This window comes from Dipteris shenzhenensis, chromosome 8 (genome assembly GCF_047967505.1).
Source record: "Dipteris shenzhenensis isolate YYH24624 ecotype China chromosome 8, Dip_SZ_1.0, whole genome shotgun sequence".
Taxonomy (NCBI): Eukaryota; Viridiplantae; Streptophyta; class Polypodiopsida; order Gleicheniales; family Dipteridaceae; genus Dipteris; species Dipteris shenzhenensis.
The window spans coordinates 15,781,580-15,802,783 of record NC_141603.1 but is presented as its reverse complement, the minus strand read 5'-3'; the positions used below and the strand labels follow the sequence as shown (position 1 = coordinate 15,802,783).

At 43.8% G+C, this 21,204-nt stretch overlaps 1 protein-coding gene across 1 annotated transcript in view; it reads left to right on the top strand.

Annotated features, from left to right (window-relative positions):
- LOC147899178 (uncharacterized) overlaps positions 1-21,204 on the top strand; it is a 121,928-nt gene that overhangs the window by 51,315 nt on the left and 49,409 nt on the right. The window contains exons 4-7 of the mRNA XM_087378573.1: positions 7,172-7,270; positions 7,530-7,595; positions 7,779-7,895; positions 8,167-8,241. Coding sequence (XP_087234699.1) covers positions 7,172-7,270; positions 7,530-7,595; positions 7,779-7,895; positions 8,167-8,241 — 357 coding nt within the window. The remainder of the gene's footprint in view (positions 1-7,171; positions 7,271-7,529; positions 7,596-7,778; positions 7,896-8,166; positions 8,242-21,204) is intronic.

Below are 21,204 nucleotides of genomic sequence, written 5' to 3'. Positions count from 1 at the left end.
CTCCCAAGGATCTTGTCGGACCACTATCTGATTGTGTCCACCCACTATGCATGCACTATCCTAACATATGAACCACTGTCCCATTGTGCCCACCCAATATGTGTGCACTGTCCCAACATACAACCCTCTTGGTCTCGGATGTCTGAATGTAGATCAGGGGCTTTGTTAGTTGAACTAAACCATACCCTAGGTGTTCGCTTGAATGAGAATTTCTAAGAGATGCTGCCACACTTTCATCAATTTTTATCAATGGTGACTCCTTTCTTGTGAGAGGGGCCTATGTGTGAAGGAGACTATTGTCAATGTCTTCTTGTGTGGGGTGTGCTTCTTAGAAGCCCATGCATAGAGCAAGAGCTTCCAAGACTTTGAGCCTAGAGATAAGTGCTAGTTGTGATTCATGCCATTAATATATGGAATGACTATCTTTTGGTGCAGACTCTTTTGTTAAGATTGACCACCAAAGTATGAGATACTTCCTAAAATAGACTAAGCTCTCAGAGAAGCATATGAAATGGGCAAATATGTTGTCAGTGTATCATTTTCAGATTGTCCATACACTGGGAGCTGAGAATAGAGTGGTTGATGTCCTGTCGCAAAGACCCCAGGTCAATAACGTGATCATTGCCTATCATAGGGATCTCGATGAGGTGAGAGAATGGTATGGCAGTGACCTAGACTTTGGAGAGAGAATGCAGCAAATGCAAGAGGGGCAGCCAACAAGTTAGTACTCCATGAAAGATAGCTATTGAATGAAGAATGACTGCCTATGCATCACCTAGGATATGAGGCGAAATATTCTGGAGGAATGCCATGCACCTCCATATGCTGGGCATAGAGGAATTACAGCTACTACTCAAGCTCTAGAGAGGTATTTTTATTGGCCAGCTATGCGTAAAGATGTACACCAGTTTGTTATGGGATGCCTTACTTGTCAATAGGTCAAGTATGACAGACGGATGGCACCTAGCCTACTGATGCCTCCTCTTGTGTCTCAAGCACCATGGGAAAGCATAGCAATGGAATTCATTTTTTATTCACCACAATCAAAGACTGGAAATGATGGGATATGGACTGTTATTGACAGATTAAAAAAGCAGGCTCATTTCATTCCAGTACAAAAGACAATCAAGGCAGGTCATATGGCTAAAGTTTTCTGGTTCAGATTATAACACCATGGTATATTATTGAGGACCATGCTACCTCAGCCTGGTAGGGCGTTTTGGACTCTAGTACGACGCCCGTTTCAGTTCAACTCTCCATCGCTTTGCTGGGAACATTTACAAGATTCTTGCCAAAGCAATCAATTTGCGTATGCAACGCAGATTGGCTTCGTGCATGGAGAAGTATTTTTAATAATATTTTTTATTTATGGGAAGATTCAAATTGGGCTATGTAGAGTGGCCAACGCCTTGCCATTCTATCCTTGGAGTTTGAAAAGGCATATGACAGAGTAGACGGGAATAATCTGGAAGTTACCCTTGCATGCTTTGGATTCTCAGATGCATGGATTAGAGGGGTTTCCACCTTATACAAATGTGCCCATAGCCAGTTTCTCATCGGAGGACAAAGGGGGAACAGATTTCAGATTTCTAGATTAGTTCGTTAGGGATGTCCTCTTGCCATTTTCTTGTATTTATTTGTGGCTGAAGGAATGAGCTGATTTTTGAGATCCAAGGTGGATATTATTGGGCTGAGACTTCCTCCTAGATAGGATCAGGAGCTCTTGGATAGTGAGTTGGCTGATGATACTACTATTTTTTTGGATGCCAATTCACAGAATCTCACTTCCTTTAGAGTAGCCTTGAATTTGTTTTGGGTTACAGCAGGTGTACGCATTAATTGGAACAAATCCAATGGCTTTTGGATTAAGATGTGGACACTTCTGCCTGAGGGGCTCACATTGGTTTTACTTGGATCCAAAGAGGTGTCCTTGTCAGATACCTAGGCTGTAAGGTTGGTGTGGGCATATCTCCTTCACAGAAATTTGCTCATGTGCTGGAGAGTGTTAGAAGAAAGCTTCTTTTTGGCGCTCAGCTGCCGTGGGTATCTGCTGAACGTATTCAGAAGGGCACTAATATCCTACGCAGCCTGCTATAAATTCACATTATGCAGGAGTATAAGAAGCTACGGTTGGGCAACTACACACTCTGGGAGAAGGGGAGAGAATGTGTAGGAAGAACTGAAGATAATAAACCTGTTGTTGTGCAGTACCTTGGCAGAAGAAGGATACGTAATGGGACAGCACAATACACTTTGTTATTTGCTTGTGAATTGCAGAGAAACATTGCCTCTAAGCCACAGTTCAATTGAAAGTAGTGAAGCTAGCAGTTGGGGGTTCAGCCTTGTAAACCTCCAGATCATATTCCATAGTTTGCTGGGCTAAATAATTGAACGGTGTCGTTAGATTACTCCCTCATTGAATAGGAGGATGAGGCCACCCCACAACTTCAGCCTTGGAGATAAAATGTAGGAGGATCTGAAGCCCTCTTTAGCGCTGCAATCCCAAAGTCTTCCTATTGCTGGTTGGATGATCAGTAGTGATGATGACATTGAGCATGAACTCTATAAATGTTTGAATATGGAGGAGAGAACCCAAGCCTAAAGATAAGTAACGAAGTCCAAATTAAGTACCACCATTTATCCTTTGGGGCAGAGAGAGGACATTGTGGCTACTTATATATATGGTGGTGATTACTGTTATCCATCATATTGGTTTGCCACTATATTATGTCTCTTCCAGATAGATAATCTAGATGGATGGTCTATAGTGGTATAGGACACTATATGTTTTGGCTATTATATACAAACCTAATTATTACATTTGCAAATATGCAAGTACACAATTTACAAGACAAGTCAATGCATTGGTCCTTGTGATGCCTATGAAGCACGATTCAAATTCTATAGGCAGTCATTTAAACAACAAGTGCTATTAATGCTGTCCAGGTAATGATAGAAATGCATAATTTGAGCAATTTAATTGTAATGCTTGCTAGAGATCTCTATAGAGGTCTCCATAGAGGATAAAGTGACTCAAAAAGAAAAATAGACTACGACGTGTGCTATTAAATATGAGTGATATAGTAATAATAAGTCATAAGACACCAACCTTATAAATTTATCGTAAGATATGGTGGATGAAACACACATACTTGATTTCTATTTGGATGAAGGGGGATGTGGGTTGGGCACATGTTTTGACCTTGAGGCTAGCTGGCTCTTGCGGTGGTCTATGCCTGAAGCTCGGGGATGGCTCGAAATACTGAGCCTACTTTTGGGGGGTGAGCTGCTAGCTTGAATCGCTATGGCTTGTTTTTGCGGGCTTCCCCTGCGGTGCTTTGGGCTCTGGTTTTGAAGTTGAAGGTCAAATAGTTACTTGACCAAGGCAGGGTATGTTTCATTTGACGGCCTCCAATGATCCAAGAATCCATGTTATTGTGGCACATAAATGCTGAGGATCCTTACTCGGGTTCTCCCAAATACTTAGTCCCATCGACATTGCACGTCCTGCTATGAGCTTATCTTGATCGAACACCTTCGAAGCTAGGGCTTGTCCCACTGAGATGCACCCCACTCCGACCCACTACTAGGGACTAGATATTTGAGTTCTTTTTTGGAAGAAGGCATGTTTGCATATAGCTGCGATAAGCATGAAAATATCAACGAACCACCACCCAATAAGATCTCTCTATAATTTCTATTGAAAGGCCAGGTGTTGTGGCTGTTGATGTGCCTGATCATGAAAACCATGCATGCTCCAACTCACTAGTGTCTAGCTAGGTGGTGAACTTGGCCTCTCGAGATGAGTGGAAGCTTGCGTGGGATGAGGGGTAGTCTAGATCTATGTGGTGCTGTGCTAGAGGCATCACTGGCTCTAGACCCACCTTGAGGGGCCAAGGTCAAGTCTCCTAGCCTAGCTGCATAACCTGATTGCACACTGCTTTAGGGACCAATGCGTCACTTGGCTGAGTTTCTTACCCCTCTCTAAATGGATCACTACCACTGCACATCCACAACCACATTTGTCTCTAGGGGAAAGCAATCCAGAAGGTGGCACTGTGGCCATGTGCTACCCATAGTTCCTGACTCTGTTTGAGTGTCTCCTTTAGTATCTCGATCATCTAGACCTTTAGCACAAGGTCAAAGACTCTTTTGTGGCTGCAAAGTTGAATCTCTAAAGTGGTGGGTGAGCTACGCATTGCTTCAGTACCGCTCGGGCTCAAGGGATGTGTAGCTCAAAACCGAGATCTCTAGAAGGTGAAAGAGAGCAGTGGAGCCTAGGACCTAGAGGGGGAGAACTTGCGGAGGTCTAGGTTGGGATATGAAGGGGGTGGGGGGGGGGGATAGATTGAGCTTTTGGGTGGGCTCAAGGGAGGGGGAGGACAAGGCGGTGACGAGGCCTAGAAGGTGGACGGATGACAAGCGCGATAATAGTTGGCAGAGAGGGGCAGGGGGAAATAGGGAGGGACGAGAGGATGAAGAAGGGGGGAGGGGAGCGGGGGAGCTAGAGGGTCCGGCGGGGTTGGTGGGGGGATGAAGGTGGAGGCAAAGATGGAGGGGAATGGATCTTTTTTGTTGGCCCTAACCTATTGTTTGTGGTACCATCTTTGGTGGATGATCAAAGAACTCCTCCCTCTTTGATACCATCTTTGGTAGAAGATCAAAGAACTCTCTCTCTCTGTGGCACCATCTTTTTTTTAAAGGCAAAAGAAAGTTTTTGTATTAACATCTTGGAGTTCCGATTACAACTGGTTCAACAAGTACAGTTGAAGTTTTGAGGTTTTGTTCTTTAATTGAGCTTTTTTGAGTTCCTCTAGAATCCATACTTACTTCAACTTATTCGATTGCCTTATAATTTGTGTTCTTTCAGCTCCTTCTTGGCCAATCTCAAAGTCTAAATCTGCCCATTCGATGCCTAGTAAAGCTTTACTGATTTTTTCGCTGGTCTCTTCCAAGAATCGTATGCTGAATACTTTTGATTTGAGCTACTCTTGATGCTCTTTCTCTTAGCTATGTCTTAATTTCCATGAAGCTGAAGGAATAACTATTGATTGATGGGGTAAGAACTTAAGCTAGATCAAAGGCAAGTCAAAGAATTGGCAAAGAGACAAAGTTTGTGTCGCACAGCTTCATTTTCCCCATGATGATATATTTTATTTATTGCTGGAATCTTGTGGTAAGAGAGGAAGCTAAGGTCGTTCTTGCTAGAATCCTTTTAAAAGTGGGACCAATAAACTGGATTCTCTCTTAAGAGCCTTCCTAGGAGGGGAGATGAAGATAATAGAAGGATTGCAAGACTTTTGTAAAAAAGGGAGGATTGGGGATAGTGGATATGTTTCATCCTTATCTAACCCTGGGTTACTAGTAGCTCTCCCTAGGTTAGGGGACACCCTAGAGGGTGAGGCTATTAGTGTAGGGTGATTGCTACCCCTACCCCCTTGCTGAAGGGTTTTGGAGGAGCCTAGAGGTGAGGGGAAGGGTGTCTTGTGTAAGGAGATGGAGGAAGGCTTGCCTCTGGAGGGATAGACTAAGAGAGAGAGATTTCAAATGAATAAAATAGGGTTTTCTATAGGAAAAGGGAAATTCTAGGCTGAATCTCACCCGTGGAGGGAGGCCTTAAACCAAATCAACCACAAAATGCAGCACCTATTGGGACACAGGTAGATCAACAAACCATCACAAGGTATAAAAGATAAGGCTAGTCCATTACGCATGACGGAGCACACAAATTTTCGGAGTGTCCCTTATGGAAAGGAAAGGAACAAAGGGCTCGACAGTGTGCAGGATAAAAGGAGAGTCGAGACAACAAAGGGCTCGACAGCCTGCAGGATAAAAGGAGAGTCGATACAACAAAGGTAAAAGCCGTGTTGGACAAGGAGGAGATAGCAAATGGTCCGTAAACTGAACCAAAACGCAACAGCTGGTCTCTGAAGTGAAAGTTGGCTCCCCAGAACAGCTCCGAATGCTGTAGCTGTTATCTGATGCAGAAGACAGCTGATGTAGATATGTTGAAGGCCCCAAAGCAGCTCGAAAATGCCTCTATTGAAGGCGGTTATGCAGCAGCAGCCTCAGAATGGCTCGAAAGTGCAGCAGCAGCAGCCTCAGAAATGCCGAAATCATGGACATGTGGCTGAAGCATGTGGCCTTGATGAACTTTGGTGTGTCATCTTCCAAACGGCAAGGCACACAACAGAGGCTTACGATACAATGCTAGATAAGCCATGAATGAGTCTAATGCTTCTCCTTTGGGAGGTATCATGCCCGTCTCAGCTAGTAGGATGGGGTAGAGTGTCTAAGCCTTAAACCCCCAATTCCCCTACGAGGAGTCTTTATGTAAATTTTCGATTTTGTTCCAGCAGGTGCTAGAGAGCTTGGGAACCCATGCTAGGCACCCATAAAGTATCAATGTTTGTACAAGCATGGTGTATAGAAATTTTCTCATTTCCCAATTCCACAGGTGTGCTTTCCTGCACTTATTTTGGAAGCTTTACAAAGCTTTCATACCTCCCACGATTCTTCTTTCTACATATGCATTCCACTTGTAGTTATTAGTAAATTCCAGCCCTAGATATTTAAATGAGTTGACTTTGTCCAAAGGCTCCCCTTCGAAAGTGATATCAACTTGTTTATTTTCCAGCGACCTTTCTTCTAGTTATGTTGACCTATATTCTTGAGTGTCTACAAGAGCTTCCCAATGCATTCAAATGTGCGTGCAATTTCTGCTTGCTCTTTGCAAAGAAGACTATATCGATGCATAAAGAAGCAATAGTAGAACATAGTCTGCAATTTGAACACCTTCTCTGCTGTGTGTTCTCAATGCTCATCCATTCTTGAAGTCATCTGTAACAAGACCAGAAAGAGTTGGTGAGAGGGGGAACCTCTATTTGACCCCTACGTCACTGCTTATGGCCACTTTCCCTTTGGAGGCTGGAGCTCGATCCATCCATGTGGTTCTGCTAGCTCAGCTAATACTTTCTCATATAGACGGTATGTGGCCTCTCTGAGTGTGTGGGGGACTTTGAGTTTTTCCAGTCTTTTCCATTTCTTGTGTGGAACCGTGTTGAAGGCGTTCTTGAAATCTACAAAGCAACAAAATACAGAGAGAGAGAGAGAGAGAGAGAGAGAGAGAGAGAGAGAGATGAATGGGGAAAGTGATCAAACATATTTACAGCTCCCAGAACTGGTGGCGAAAAATATACTTTCTTTTGATACCACATTTTGGATGCGACTGGCAACCAGAGCAGAACTTTGCAGCTCCTCTGATGATAAGGTGAGATTCATTAGCTCTGTACTTTGTTTGCTTTCGTATCCATAACGTTTTGAAAATGAATAACCTCTTTATAATATGAAAAACTTAGGAACTCAATTTCTTCTTAGGTAAGTGAAGTTACTACAAAAGGTGAGTGAATCGACCACAAAAGCTGTCAGATAATTGGTCTTTTAATTTTGTATGCAGTGTTTGCGCAAGATGTCTAAACATCTTATCTGTAATCTATTTCACGAGTGTTTGTTTCCCTGAAAATTTGCAGAAAGACTATGAGGAGCTTGCATCTTCAATAATGGTTGTAGTAGAACGCCTTGTGCGTAAGACAAAGGTATAAGTCTTCACACCTAATTTTTTACAGCTTAATTACATAAATCTTTCAATCTTGAGGCACAGCCTAATTAAATACATAATGTCATCATTAGGTCAGGAAATGAATACTATGCAGGAGCTCCCAAAGAACAATTACCTGTGGCTTGTTGATGCTTATGTTTATAGCAGAATGCCTTTTCAGGAAAAGATAGACTCATCAACAGACATTTTGAAGTCCATCTTGAAGCCTATAACACTGCCAGATGAAGAGATTTTGTGGCCTCCACGTGATCCAAATGGTATCTTGTACATGAGGCAGGTATTTTATTCCTGGAGCATCTGATAATAGTGGATTTGAATAGCATGGCATATGTGACACATGTGAGCCATCTCCAGACTCCTGCTAGCAGGAACTTAGCCGCCGTTATTCTAGCATTATGCATTAAGAAAATGAGAGGCATGGAAAAAGCCTTGATTTTAAGATTATCAGCCAGAGAATATGCTTTGTGCAAGGCCCAACCTTGCCATAGAAGAGAATACCAGTTCTATATCTCAAGTTTGTCTCCTTAGCATGTGCTTATTTTGCTCAGGAGCTAGAGAAGCGGGAGGAAGAAGGTCATCTGGATGAGAGCTTCCTTTCAGAAGTCAGTGCACAAATGCGACAAGTGAGAGTTTTACCAATGCAGTTTCATGCTTTCATGTTCAAATGGATCATGTTGATTTTTCGGTTTTGAGTTTGCAAAGTGAGTGGTGCCTTTCTGAGATGTGCCTGTTTGGGTGTTCAAGCAAAAGGACCATTCACATTGTACTAGTTGTTTATAATTCAAATTGCATTTTGTCTCATATCCTTTTGTTTCTAATATGAGGGATTTCTTTATGAATTCAGTCAATGCTGTAGAACAATTAGCCTCATTGATACATATGCGTGCTTCTGGGTCAGTGCGAATTAGGTTGTTTACAAAGGTGCCATATCTAGTTTTCTGAAGGGTGTCAAGTGCAGTCTATACTGTACTGTCCCTTAACAGTTGCCAGAATGCTCTCGTCTATTCTGGTGTGGATTCTATATTTCAATTTGCAAAGATGGGTTGCTTCTGAACATTGACAATACTTAATTAAAGGGGAAGTACATTTTTTCCAGTGCCTTGAATAAGTTTTACATCATTAGAGTGAAATCCTGAGACAATATTCAAACATATAAGATGGTTATGTCTCTCTTGTTGTACATTTTAGTTTGTGAAGTCTACTTGTTTCTAGGCTTGTAGTATCACTAGACAACACTATGATGCACCACTGAAAACCTACGGGTGACGTGGATTATCTGACTGAATGATCCAGTTGATGATTCTATTATCTGATGCTATCAATCTTGTGTGAAAAGTAATTTAGTGATACATAGTGACTACATAGCATGTAAGGGGGTAATACCATACAATCAAGGTCTTATGCATACTTGAACTCTTTGGCAGCTTTAATTTATTAGCTAAAAGATTATTGAGGGAATGATGTGTGCTCTACCATCCCCCAGGGCTCCTTTGTGGCTGCCATTGATTCTACCTTGCTTTGTATCGTTATGATTATGGCTCTTTTTTGTATTCGTCATGGGTGTAGAGGCCCGCTTAGAGGCCTTTCAGCTGGTTGTATCGGGTTCTTTCAGTCTCATAGGCCCTTCAGTCTTTCCAAGACTTAATAATGTTGGAGAAGTGAAAGGAAAGCATGGAGCTGAACACAAAACAAGAGAATGCTTATCGAATGAAGAAGGGTGAGGTCCATATGTAGGCACCTCTACATGAGCCACCAAGCTCCACAATCATCTCTTCAATCAGCTCCTAGAATCTCTCAATCAGCCTATGTGGCATCTACCACCACCTAACAGTGCTTATGGGCACCTAACTGTGCCTCTAGCACACACACATAGAACACAAGGTGTACCTGGGGCATACACCTTGAGATATCCCAACAAACCCCCCCTCAAGGGAATGCCTCAGGCTATGTCAAGGATACATCTAGTCACATAGTGTCTCAAGCCATCTCATGGTGGTCAAGGATAAATCTATGGCTAAAATCTCATGCTAGCAAGGGTTCCCGAGGGTGTGATGTCAAACAAAGGGATACATAAGATCCCCCCAATGGTTATCTCCCCTGCATGTACATGCACACAATGTCTGCAGGAGGTACCATGGAGCTAAACACATACACATGGCCTACATCATGTGGTGACTAGAGGTGTTTACAAAGAACACAATAGTTCATTCCATTCATTTTGGAGGACTATCCAGGCAGAGTACCTTGACTCAACATAAAAGAGAGATATGGAGCATATGTGGAGCTGGTTCAAAAAGCATAATCATCATAGGAGGCCTCATTTTGTGGAGGCACATCAACCGAAAGTAAATTGGCAGTTTCTGGTTTTATAGTTGCTTCCTTTTTAGCCTTACAAAACTTTTCATGGTGATTGTTTTTGCCACAATATTTGCAAGGATTGATCTTGAAGCAATCTTTTGAGAGGTGATTGGTCTTCCCACAATGTTTGCAAGATATGTTTGCAAGATGGAAACTTGCCCATTTGAGTTTTTATGGCATAGGCTGTGTCATTGCCTCTCCGGAGTTCCTTGTGCCTTTCTTCTTCTTGAAGGGCAGTAATAAGACCTTCAAGAGTAGGATTAGGAAGATTTTTCAATGTGGTGACAACATGATCATAATCTTCAGGCATACTTTTGAGCAATATTGCCATTGCATCATCCGTAGTGATTGGAGAGTTGATAGAAGCAAGTTGAGTCATGAGACTCCGCATGTGATTGATTGACATGGGCAGCCGAGGGAGTGCCATTAGCCATCTTCAATTCAAAGAAAGCGATCTTAAGTGATGTGAGAGCTAGCACCAAAAAGAATATCAAGCTTTTGCCAAGCTTCAGAAGGAGACTCCATATCAGAAATGTGATGGATATAGTCATCTCCTAAGCCAAGAGCAATAATGCCATAGGCTTTCTCCTCTTTAGCAGGATCTCATGCCGGGCGTGTAGGAGCTGAGGATTCTCCAGCATTAGAGGCTGTTGAAGAAGAAGTTGAAGCAGGTTTGACAAGCCCCCAGAGGTTTTACCTCATCAATGCAACTTAATTTTCATTTGCCATGCGTGAAAGCCTTTACCATCAAACTTATCAATATGCAAGAAGGTAGCCATGAGAGGGTCTAACCCAAAATGGGTAGTGTCTACTCTCTTACAAGGCTAGAAAAAACTGAAAAGCTTCAAAGTATAAGCATTTGGTGTAGAAAAGACTTGTAACCAAATTCCATAATAAAAATCATAGTGGAAATGATACTTCAACTTGCATGCTTCATAGAGGCGGCTAAATGAAAGTATTCCAAGCAAATCCAGGTATAGAAACCTGAAAGAAAGTTGTAGCCACAATTGTACTGATGCTATTCAACACTTTAAAATATCAGAAATGCCAAAGTAGCATCTAATGTAGCACCAAATTCATAATATTGTCAAAACTGTCCAAAACCTAGGCCTGATCTTAGAGAGCTTGGATCTCCCTCTTCAAAGCAAAGAAAAGAGGGCTTTCTAGCTCAAATGAAAGCTCACATATGGGTGAATCTCTAGTGCAGAGGTCAGGCGTAATGTCGCGCGGCGTTGCTGGCTGGAACGTCATCAATGTCGACTGGTTTTCGGCTCTGCTCTCTTCGAATATACAACCATTGCTGCTCAAACTTGGATACATGATAGTCCAAAGTATGGGAAAGCTTTCCCTTAAAGGAATTAGAAAGAGGTGGAGCAGAAAAGGAGAATACGTGAAAGAGCTTCGACAAAATTCGGGGAATGGCAACCAGCAGCGAAGATCATTCTCTAGTTCCTTGCATGTGGAAGGTCGTCTATACGAAGGATCTCCCCAGCCAGAAGGACTCTAGAAGAGGTCGCCTGTAGGAGGAGAATTCAGCCCTCCAAGTGGTTGGGCAGAAAGGGGCAAAATGGAGACGAAGGTGAAGGTGGGGAAGAAGATGATGACATGGCATAAATGGGCTCAAGGAGGATCATAGTGCTCTGATACCATGTTGGAGAAGTGAAAGGAAAGCATGGAGCTGAACACAAAACAAGAGAATGCTTATCGAATGAAGAAGGGTGAGGTCCATATGTAGGCACCTCTACATGAGCCACCAAGCTCCACAATCATCTCTTCAATCAGCGCCTAGAATCTCTCAATCAGCCTATGTGGCATCTACCACCACCTAACAGTGCTTATGGGCACCTAACTGTGCCTCTAGCACACACACATAGAACCCAAGGTGTGCCTGGGGCATACACCTTGAGATATCCCAACAAATAAACCTTCTTTCTTTCGTTTCTGTAATAAGTTATGCGAAAAAAATCTACCTTGCTCTGTACTAAGTCATCTGAAACAAATCTAGGCTGCCATATGACTAAGGCAAGGTATATATAACTGTACTATCTTCATGTTTCAGCTCTACTGCTTTATATATCGAGGTAACAATGCTAGGAAGGATTTTCTCTTTGAATACTTTCTGAGGGGTTTCAGGATCAGTTAAGTTTTGGTCTCGAGATTATGTCCTACCATCTGGGTTATCCCTTGAGTTAGAAATTACGACTAATCTAACCTTTAATAGATGCAAGAAATACAAAACAACCAACCCAACCCATTAGGGTTTTTCCTTGAGCTCTTCTTTCAGTCATAGGTTCAGAACCACCCCCAAGCCTTAGGTCTAGACCACCATGGAATCTTGTCTGCTTGAAAGTCAGGTCATGTGTCCCATACCCCTTCTATCATGTTGCTACTCTCAGGCCAGTAAGTCCAGGCTCCACATTCCTAGGAAACACGGGTCTTCTAGATGCCCTGGATATTTGTTAGAAAAGAGAGTGGTACAGGTCGCTTTCTTAGGCCAACGCTTCCCGCATGCAATGGAAGCTTAAACATGGGAGATAGTGCCCAGGAATCACACAGTGGTATATTCAAATCCAACTTCACTTCCGTGATGTGTACTATGTAAATGTGCAGCCAGTAAATGAACAATGCACAAGGGTGATGAGCTTATGTGGGCCTCATATGTGTGCCCCACAAACAGGCCTCCTTGTTGCTCCTCGGGACAGCCTATTGTAAGGTAGTGCTTGCTTCTATATCCTTGACCTCCTTGCTGCTGTAAAGGCAGCCACACAGTGAAGCGCAAGTCTCCCCTTTTACCATCTTCCTTTGCTGCTGTGAAGGCAGACCCTTGATGAAGACTCTTGAGATCTTCTTTTGCTGCAATCAGCCTCTCCTTAGCATAGATGGCTGTCCTGCTCCCAGAGGTGCACCAAGTTGCCCAAAGACTGAACTCCAGAATGAACTAAAGAATGCCCTCTTTGGGGGCCCTTTTCATAGGGCTAGCTGTGCCCTAGACTGGTCGACTTTTGCAGACCTACCAGCTCCACAGACTGCCAACCTAGTGTCTATTTATAAATAGCCCAGTATGATCCCAAGACTGCTGCGTGGCAGTCCCAAGATCTACGCCTGTTTTCCTGGTCCTGCTCCAGCCAATGTCCATCTCCTATAGATCCTTTCCAGGCCCGCACACCTGCACCAACTTCACATCTCCTCTATTGCTGCAGACATATGCCATCGTCTCTGCTCCAGACTTAACTTGCAGCTATCCAGGTCTTGATCCTCTCTGATCAGTTCTGTACTGATCCTCTTGGCCACGCCTCTTTTCCGTACAGTTCTGTTCACTAGATCTACTTCAATGAGGTTGGTTGCAAGCTAGGTACAATCCCTTATGCTACCCACATGGCAGCTGACTACTGTCCATATGGCAGCCCCTGATTTCTTTGTGTACATGGTAACCACATGGCAATCCATGTGCTGACCATGTGGCAGCCTTGCATTTTGTCTCATCTCTGCCCCGTTGGAGATCCACGTGGCCTTTTTGTAATCCCTATGTTCCCCACGTCGCCTTCCTGTAGTCCCGATGTTCCCCCTCCCCCATGCTCTCCTCATTCGGGGAGTTGACAACCTAAATTCCAACAATATTTAGCCCCTAGCTTGTATTTTTAGCTCCATGTTCTTCTTTAAGACTGCACACTACTCTGTGAAGATCACCCAGCTATTCTTCTAGTTCTGCCCATCATGCTACACGATTTTCCTGCCACGTCTTTGCGATAACATTGCCGTATGTCTCTGCCACGCCCTGCATGAGCTTCTAATCCTGATGTCACCATTGTTGCTGGCACCTACAGAGGCGAACTACTTCAGACATCGACTGCTAGAGAGGTAGTCGACAACAATGAATGCATGGCCTATTGCGTAAAGCCTTGTCCAATGCTCGTCAAGCTGTAAGAGAAAGGTGCATAGATCCGGAGACGTGTCTTGGATAAGCGATAAAAAGTCACGTGGCGAGCATGAAGCTGGCCGTGGCCATCGACTTGCACGTCGCCATCTCCACGTTGCTGTCCAGCAGGCTGTTCCAGTTCTGCCCGCAGTCTCTATCCCAAGATTCCTGATGGCCGCTTCAGTTCTGCCCATTGCTGCTGCCGCCTCTCAGCTCTCCTCCTTCCGCCCCTGATCTGTGCAATCTCCAGCAGCAGCATTCTGCCCCAATGCCCTAACTGCTCGAGCTGAAGTCAGGCCGTTTTACTGCTGCTGTTATTCGTGATCAAATGTCTGCTCCAGCTTCATGCCCACGATTTGCTCTTTCAGTTCGTGGGTTCACTCTTGCGGTCTAGATCTTGCTACAACCGGTACTATTTTGCAACAAATTGGGGCTTTTCTGTTTGTACTATCTATTGTTCGCAAACATACATTGATTTTACTTCCTTACCCAGAATTGAAGCCTCAGGCATGTAAAATTTGGAGCTTTTTTTGCAAAATTTGAGTAAACATTGTAAGGGATTTAGACACTGGCTGTAATAACAGCTAAGACCTTCCCACCAATGGATAGCATAAAAAACTCCTCGTTCATCGAGAAATTCTCAGGGAGCAATTTCCCAACTTGGCAGACGAAACTCTGGCTTCTTCTTATGCAAGAAGGCATATGGAATATCACCAATGGCAAGGAGCCAAAACCCCAAAGTGATGATGCTAGAATCAGTTGGTGGGAGAACCAAAATGATAAAGCAATGGCTATCATTGGCCTAGCTTTAGCTGACAACCTTATCCACCATGTGGATTTTGATAAGACTGCAAATGACGTTTGGGAAAAATTAGAGAATTTGTTTGGAAATATTGTTCATCATAAGAATTAGTATCTACTGATGTCAATGAGAGTGCCTTGAGCTAGGGCTTTACCATCAAATGTGCATGATCAGAAGCAGTGGGCTGATCCATGCTAAGATGTGGAACATCTACATCCAATCTATCACAACCACTGATGCTTGAGTCTAAATCATCAACTACTACATATCGTGTGGCAATGAATGGTGAAAGTAGGTTCTCTTTCCACTCATAGATCTTGAGCTCATCTAGAGTCATGACTAGTGTATCATCAACTGTGTGATTTGAATAACTCCATGGTGGTGGTGGTTTGGTGCTCTATGCTAGAGGCTTATCGATGTACAGATGAGAGTGTCTACCCATTAGAACATTGCTACATAAGAGCTGCCACTGGAGTCTTATGCTCAAGCTACCAATGGGGGCTTATGCTAAACGTCACTCTCTAGAGCCATTGTTGAAGATGATGATCAAGTTGCTGTACTTCTCTCAAGTATTGGATACATTTCCAAGTACAATGAGATCCTTGCTGTCCTAAGAGTCAGCCGCAATATGAGCTTTAAGGATATGGTAGCTCATCTCATTGATGAGGACCGTAGGCTTACAGAGAAAGCAGAATCTTCCTTTGAATCTGACAAAGCATTCTTTCTCAAGAATAAGCCCAAGAAGAAAGGAAAACCTCTTAAATGTAATTATTGTCAGAAGCTTGGCCATCCAGAGGATCGTTGCTTCAAGAAGATGGCAAAGGTACAAGCCAAAGAACATGCCAATCTGGTTGCGGAGCAGAGCGAGGGTGAAGACGATGAAGCTACACCTTCTGGACGTGAGGAACAAGCGTGCACTGTTGCTGTTTCTGGTCTATCCCTCCATGAGGTGATAGATGAAGAGTGGGCTTTCTAGAGTCATGTGTGTTAGGTACTCTGCCTTGGGTAGTCCCCCTAAAAAGATGTAATAATTTGTCATTTTGTATGCCTTGTCCTATAAAAGGCTGCGACTGAGAGCAAATGAATTCTGAACAGCAAGAGGCCTTTGTGACAGAATTTTGTGCTGGTTTTGGCTAACTGTGAACAGCAAGCTGTTGGATTTGTAGGTTGTCATGGCATTCATAGTTAGCTTATGCTTTACAAAGAGGCACCCTATGCCGTAACAGTCAGAAAAACATATCTTAACTTCTGGCATGCAAGTCCTTTTCCCTAAAGTTTGGGCGCCCATGTACTTTTCATGCATGTAATTTTCCTAAGGCTTAGGCACGCATATACTTTTGCATGTACTTTACTCAAAGTATGATCATGCATGTACCAGAAAAACAAAAGCTTGCTTTTCACACAGACCCACTTTTTAGTAGCAAAGACTGGACAGAGACTGGGGTCTCATTCGTGCTCCGCCTAGATTCAGAGAGGAGTTTGAGCGTCAGTCCCTTATGTGGCACCTAGAGATCAAAGATCAGGAGGGGCGTATGCTCGGACAGTGGACTCACATTGGTTGGACACAGTGGGACAGTGGTCCGGCCAGGTCCTTTGGCCGTTGGAGCAGACTACCCATGGAGGTAGAGGCGAGGCTTGACACCCTAGTGCATCTGCGAGGGGCAGGGCAGCGGATGAGAGAGATTGACTTAGCCATTCCTGAGTCTTGGTGGGAGGGACTTCGCGTATGGAGAGACAGCAAATGGTTGGGGCAGTTTTCTTGTATTGGTGTCCCCTTGAGGATGTTGATGCAGCGAGACAGCACACACCCCGGTTTCTTCCGTGTAGGACTTGGAGGCCTACTTCAGCCACTCACTGAGAGAGACCCTGAGAATCGAGATGGATGGGAGTCTTGATGGGATTCACTAGCAGATTATCAGAAAGGGGGATGTTTGGGGAAGGAGTGGCACATTGACCCTCCTAGTATCTCATAGTAGGATGCCCCTAGATGGCGCCTTTGGCTATGGGAGGGTAGACCCTTGAGGGAGGTCCAGTGGGATCCGGGAGAGTGGGCCTTCCAGGGGCGGCCTAGCCGAGCAGGTGGATGAGGTGCCCTTATTTTCCTACACCACACGGATGGTAGGAGGCTTCAGATGGACTCCTCGAGGTGGACCCCCTCGAGGGAGAGGCATTGGGTGACCCAAAGAATGCCTGGGGATGTTTTGGACGCGGTTATGGTCTAGTCTACGGCCGAGGAAGATATCCTACTTTTGGCTGGCCACCCACGGAGGGTTGCCCATCAGATCGTGGTTGGAGCAGATGCGAGTGGAGGGGCAGTGCCAATATTGCTCCGATGGTCTCCTGGAGACTATCCCGCACTGTCTGTGGAGCTGTCGTAGCACAGCGAGGATTTAGATGGGAGCCCTCAGGATCATGACACTTATGCAGAGTCTTCATAGGGACTACACCTAGGGGATGGTGGCCTGGTTGACAAAGAGAGGACACACGTTTCAAAATGATGAGATCTCCCCAAGCTACCGGATATAGGGTCAGAGCATCTAGAGGATAGCACTCCATGAGGCAGTCCCTTCTGGAACAGGCCGGTTTTTTTCTTTCAGCCTTTTCTGGTTTTTCCATACTCAGCACCTTCGGGGCTGCTGTCTTGTATGGAATCTTTCAAGCATTAATAGAAGGTTCCTTTCTTTGAAAAAAAAAAAAAGTAGCAAAGACTTGCTACAAACATTTTTCTTAGGCTAGGGTACAGAAATAGCATTTCGTCACTTAGGGCTGTTGTTCTTGTCTTTGCTAGAATCGGCTAATTTGGACAAGCCCAAGCTTGTTCTCAGCAATTTACATATAATCAGGTCGAATCTTTATCCGGACCTGATTTCTTCTACTGCATAGGAAGCTACTAGGCTTGTTTTTGCATAATAGATCCATGTGCTCAATCTTATCCCAAGCCATGAGTTTTTTTGTGTACTCCAAGCTGTAGGTTGTCTGAGTCCAACTTTACATGACTTTGCAAGCTTCAAGGTTCACATCTAGTCCTAGAAGCATTTTGAAGAATGTTTGCTTGCATGAAGGAATGTAGCTAAGGCGAAAGGTATGGTGAGTCTTAGGCCAAATCGCTGGGAAAAACGATTTTAGCAGGGACTAATCTAACCATAGATAGATGCAAACAAAACAAAGAAACCAAACCCATATGGGTTGGGCTAGTGGGCTCACCTCGTAGCCATAGGTTCACTGTTTGAAAATGACCCTTGAGCTTGAGGACTAGACCACTGTGGAAGGTAGTTTTCTTGAAGGCCAGGTCATGGTCTCCTGGACACCTTGGATACTTGCCCTTAGCTTGTATGTATAAGCCTAGCTTGGATCATCTTTGTCCTCTGATCTAAACCCAGCTTGAATCTCAACGTTAGGACATTCCAAACCCTAGGTTAGATTGCGCCCTTACCCTTGGTCATCATTGATACTGAGTTATAGCGTTCGTCACAACCTACTATGGGTTACACTACTGGTAACCAGCCTAGCCTTAAACCTAGATTTCCATTCATGGCTAGGCCACAAACCATTTATGGGTTAGACTATTGGTAACCAGCTTGGCCTTAAACCTAGATTACTAATCATGGCAAGGTCCTGGTTAGTGTTGTTAGAGCGTAATGCTTGGGCAATTGCAGTTTCTATAATCTTTGTCAAAATATTTAAAGCACAATCTTTCCTTAGCGGTCTTTCCTATGGCCTAGGTTTCAATGGCCCTGAAGGTCAAGCTTTACCTTCGAGAGGTGTCTCTTCTAAAGAATATATCCTTAGGCCCAGACCTCTTGAAACTCAAAACAAGGCAAGACTTAAGAGTTGCTTCAAGTATACGTTTCTGCTTCTCCACTAAACATCTTAGACTTCGGATAACCGATTGCCTCTTTTAATTTATGTGGGTTTAATGCACTATAGTTCTCTTTAAACCTTTAATAAGCCTTTAAAACTTACAGTAGTTTGATTTATATGTAAGTTTGAAAATAGCTAGCCTTTCTTCACTCCATGTCGGTTTATAGAACGTCTTTTCCAAAGTAAACTTATCCCATGTGTCACAAGGTAAGAGTTTTTAAGCGCTTCATCTTTCTCTCTGAAGGATGTGGTTGTTATCTTTAAGTTTTATCTACCACTGATAGGCTATACTCTCAATGATAAATTGGCCTCTGTCACTCATAGCTTTACCTTACAGATATTTCTACACTATGTATAAAGGTGTTCAAAAATTTCTTATGCTTATCTTTATCTACCTCGTTGAATACTAGCATCTTTGAATGCCTAAATACGTTAGCTATATTCTAATTGTTTGCGGTAAGCGGCTTGGTTTTTGTAAGGTTTGAGAGTACCTTGTAATCTGATTGGCATGCATACGTAGTTGTTGTAACCAATCGGTCCATGCAATCCCATGGTGTTTGATCAGAGCTGGCGCATGTGATAATATCGGCAAGAAACTCCATATGGCGAAGCATTGCACATTGATTTGCTGCTCAAGCTCTGGTTTCTACAAAGGCGGTGCAGAGAGGCAGTCGTGTCTTCTGTCTTTAGTCTTGGGACTTTGTAGAAGCGAGCTCTCCTTCACGTATGAGAGTCGACGGCGGATGATCTAATGTAGTAGTTGCAAGGCTCTCATAGCTGGCTAGAGTCGTGGTCTAGTCCATAGAATCCTCTCAGCTGAGTCGGAAGGTCTGATGAAGTTGTAGACGGCGGCAACAATCTCCCGTAGGAGTGAGCCATATCAACTTTGTGATAGTCTCTCGAAGTTGTCCCTTCAAAGTCTACAATAAAGGTCATTTATGTAAATTGGTTCTCGTGTCTATCTCTGCAGTTGGCGCAATCTGTTAGAATAGAGGGAATTCGATCTGCTATACATGATGTCTCGTGTTGGAAGTCGTGAACTTTGCCGTTGAGCAATTCGAGTGTTTTTAGGGTTCATGCAACCTGTGTGCTTCTAAAATATAATAGTGGTATCAGAGCAAAGACATCCTGCCGTCCGTGTTGTTGTTTGAGCAGCTGTAGAGTATTGAGTGCAGAATCGAGGAGTTGAGAGGATTGATTCAAAGAACGAATGGATCCAACGAAGAAGGACAAGGCTGAAGTAGCTGTAGTCAGGTTCAATGGTCTCGTTGTCCACCCGACTCTGGTTTATGCACAAGAACCTTAGTGTCCATGATGCATATAAGATTCCGACGTGGGAGCAGAAGAAGACAATGCTCTAGGAAAGCAAAAGAGAGAGTATATGTTGCTGACGAGACTCCATCGACAAGTGAGGTAGCTGGACTTGTAACAGATAATTGTTTCTTTGAAGATTGGGCCTTCTGAGGTCAGGAACATGTTTTAGAATTGCCTGTTCACGGAAGGTGTTAAGGCAGGTTTGACCATGTTTTAGGTGTTTTTTGACATTGGTATTCGATCTTTTCTTGAGTTTGCTGGGATTGTTGGCAGTAAGCCTCACGGGGGGCTTAGTGCCTTGTAATGAAGGCGTTTGATTGGCATGCACACGTGGTCAAGTCCATGCAATCCTGTGGTGTTTGGCGCACGTGATGATATCAACAAGGAACTCCACATAGCGACACATCGCACATGCATTGGCTGCTCAATCTCCCTCGACGTGGTTTCTACAAAGGCGGTCGTGTCTTCTCTCGTTAGTCTCAGGACTGTGTAGAAGCGAGCTCTACTTCATGTATGAGAGTCGACGGATGATATCGTCACAATCCTACGACAGTGCTACAGGACACACGACAATCAAGGCTATTCCAAGAGCAAAAGGCTCCTTCCTTTAGATCTGATTACAGCTTATATTAACCTCTTACAACGGTAGTATTGAACTGCCAAGATCTCTCGCTCCTAACGGCTGAGACCAAGACGGTCATACATGACTGTTGGACGTAACCCCTTCTTGAACAACAACGACTCTACGTGGCCTCCTGGTGGACACGTGGCCCATGCTCGTCACGATATACGTAGTCGTCACCAAGATCTCATAACTGGCTAGAGTTGTGGTCTAGCCCTTGGAATCCTCTTACGGTCATATGGAGTTGTAAACGGTGACAATCTCCCATAGGAGTGAGCCATATCAATTTTGTGAGAGTTTATCGAAGTTGCCTTTTCAAAGTTTGCAGTAAAGGTTCTTTCAATGTGGATTGGTTCTCATGTCTATCTCTGCACTTGGTGCTGGCAGGAATCCAAACATTTATCTAGCCACCCATATGTTGAGGGAATTGGATCTGCTATATGTGATATCTCATGTGGGAAGTCCTGGACTTTGCCTTGAGCAATTCGGTGTTTTTAGGGTTCATGTAACCTCGTGCTTTCTAAAATCTAACACCCATATCGTATAGTTGTCTTCACCTAGAAAAAGCATTTTGCATAGGATTGTGTAGCATAGAGGATATCGTTTTTTCATTTGCAGTTTGTAATGACATTTAAATCGATTAGTAGTCTTATCCAATTTATCCTCTAGAGTTTGTACTCTATGCACCAAAGAACTCTACTTAGGCTAGGACA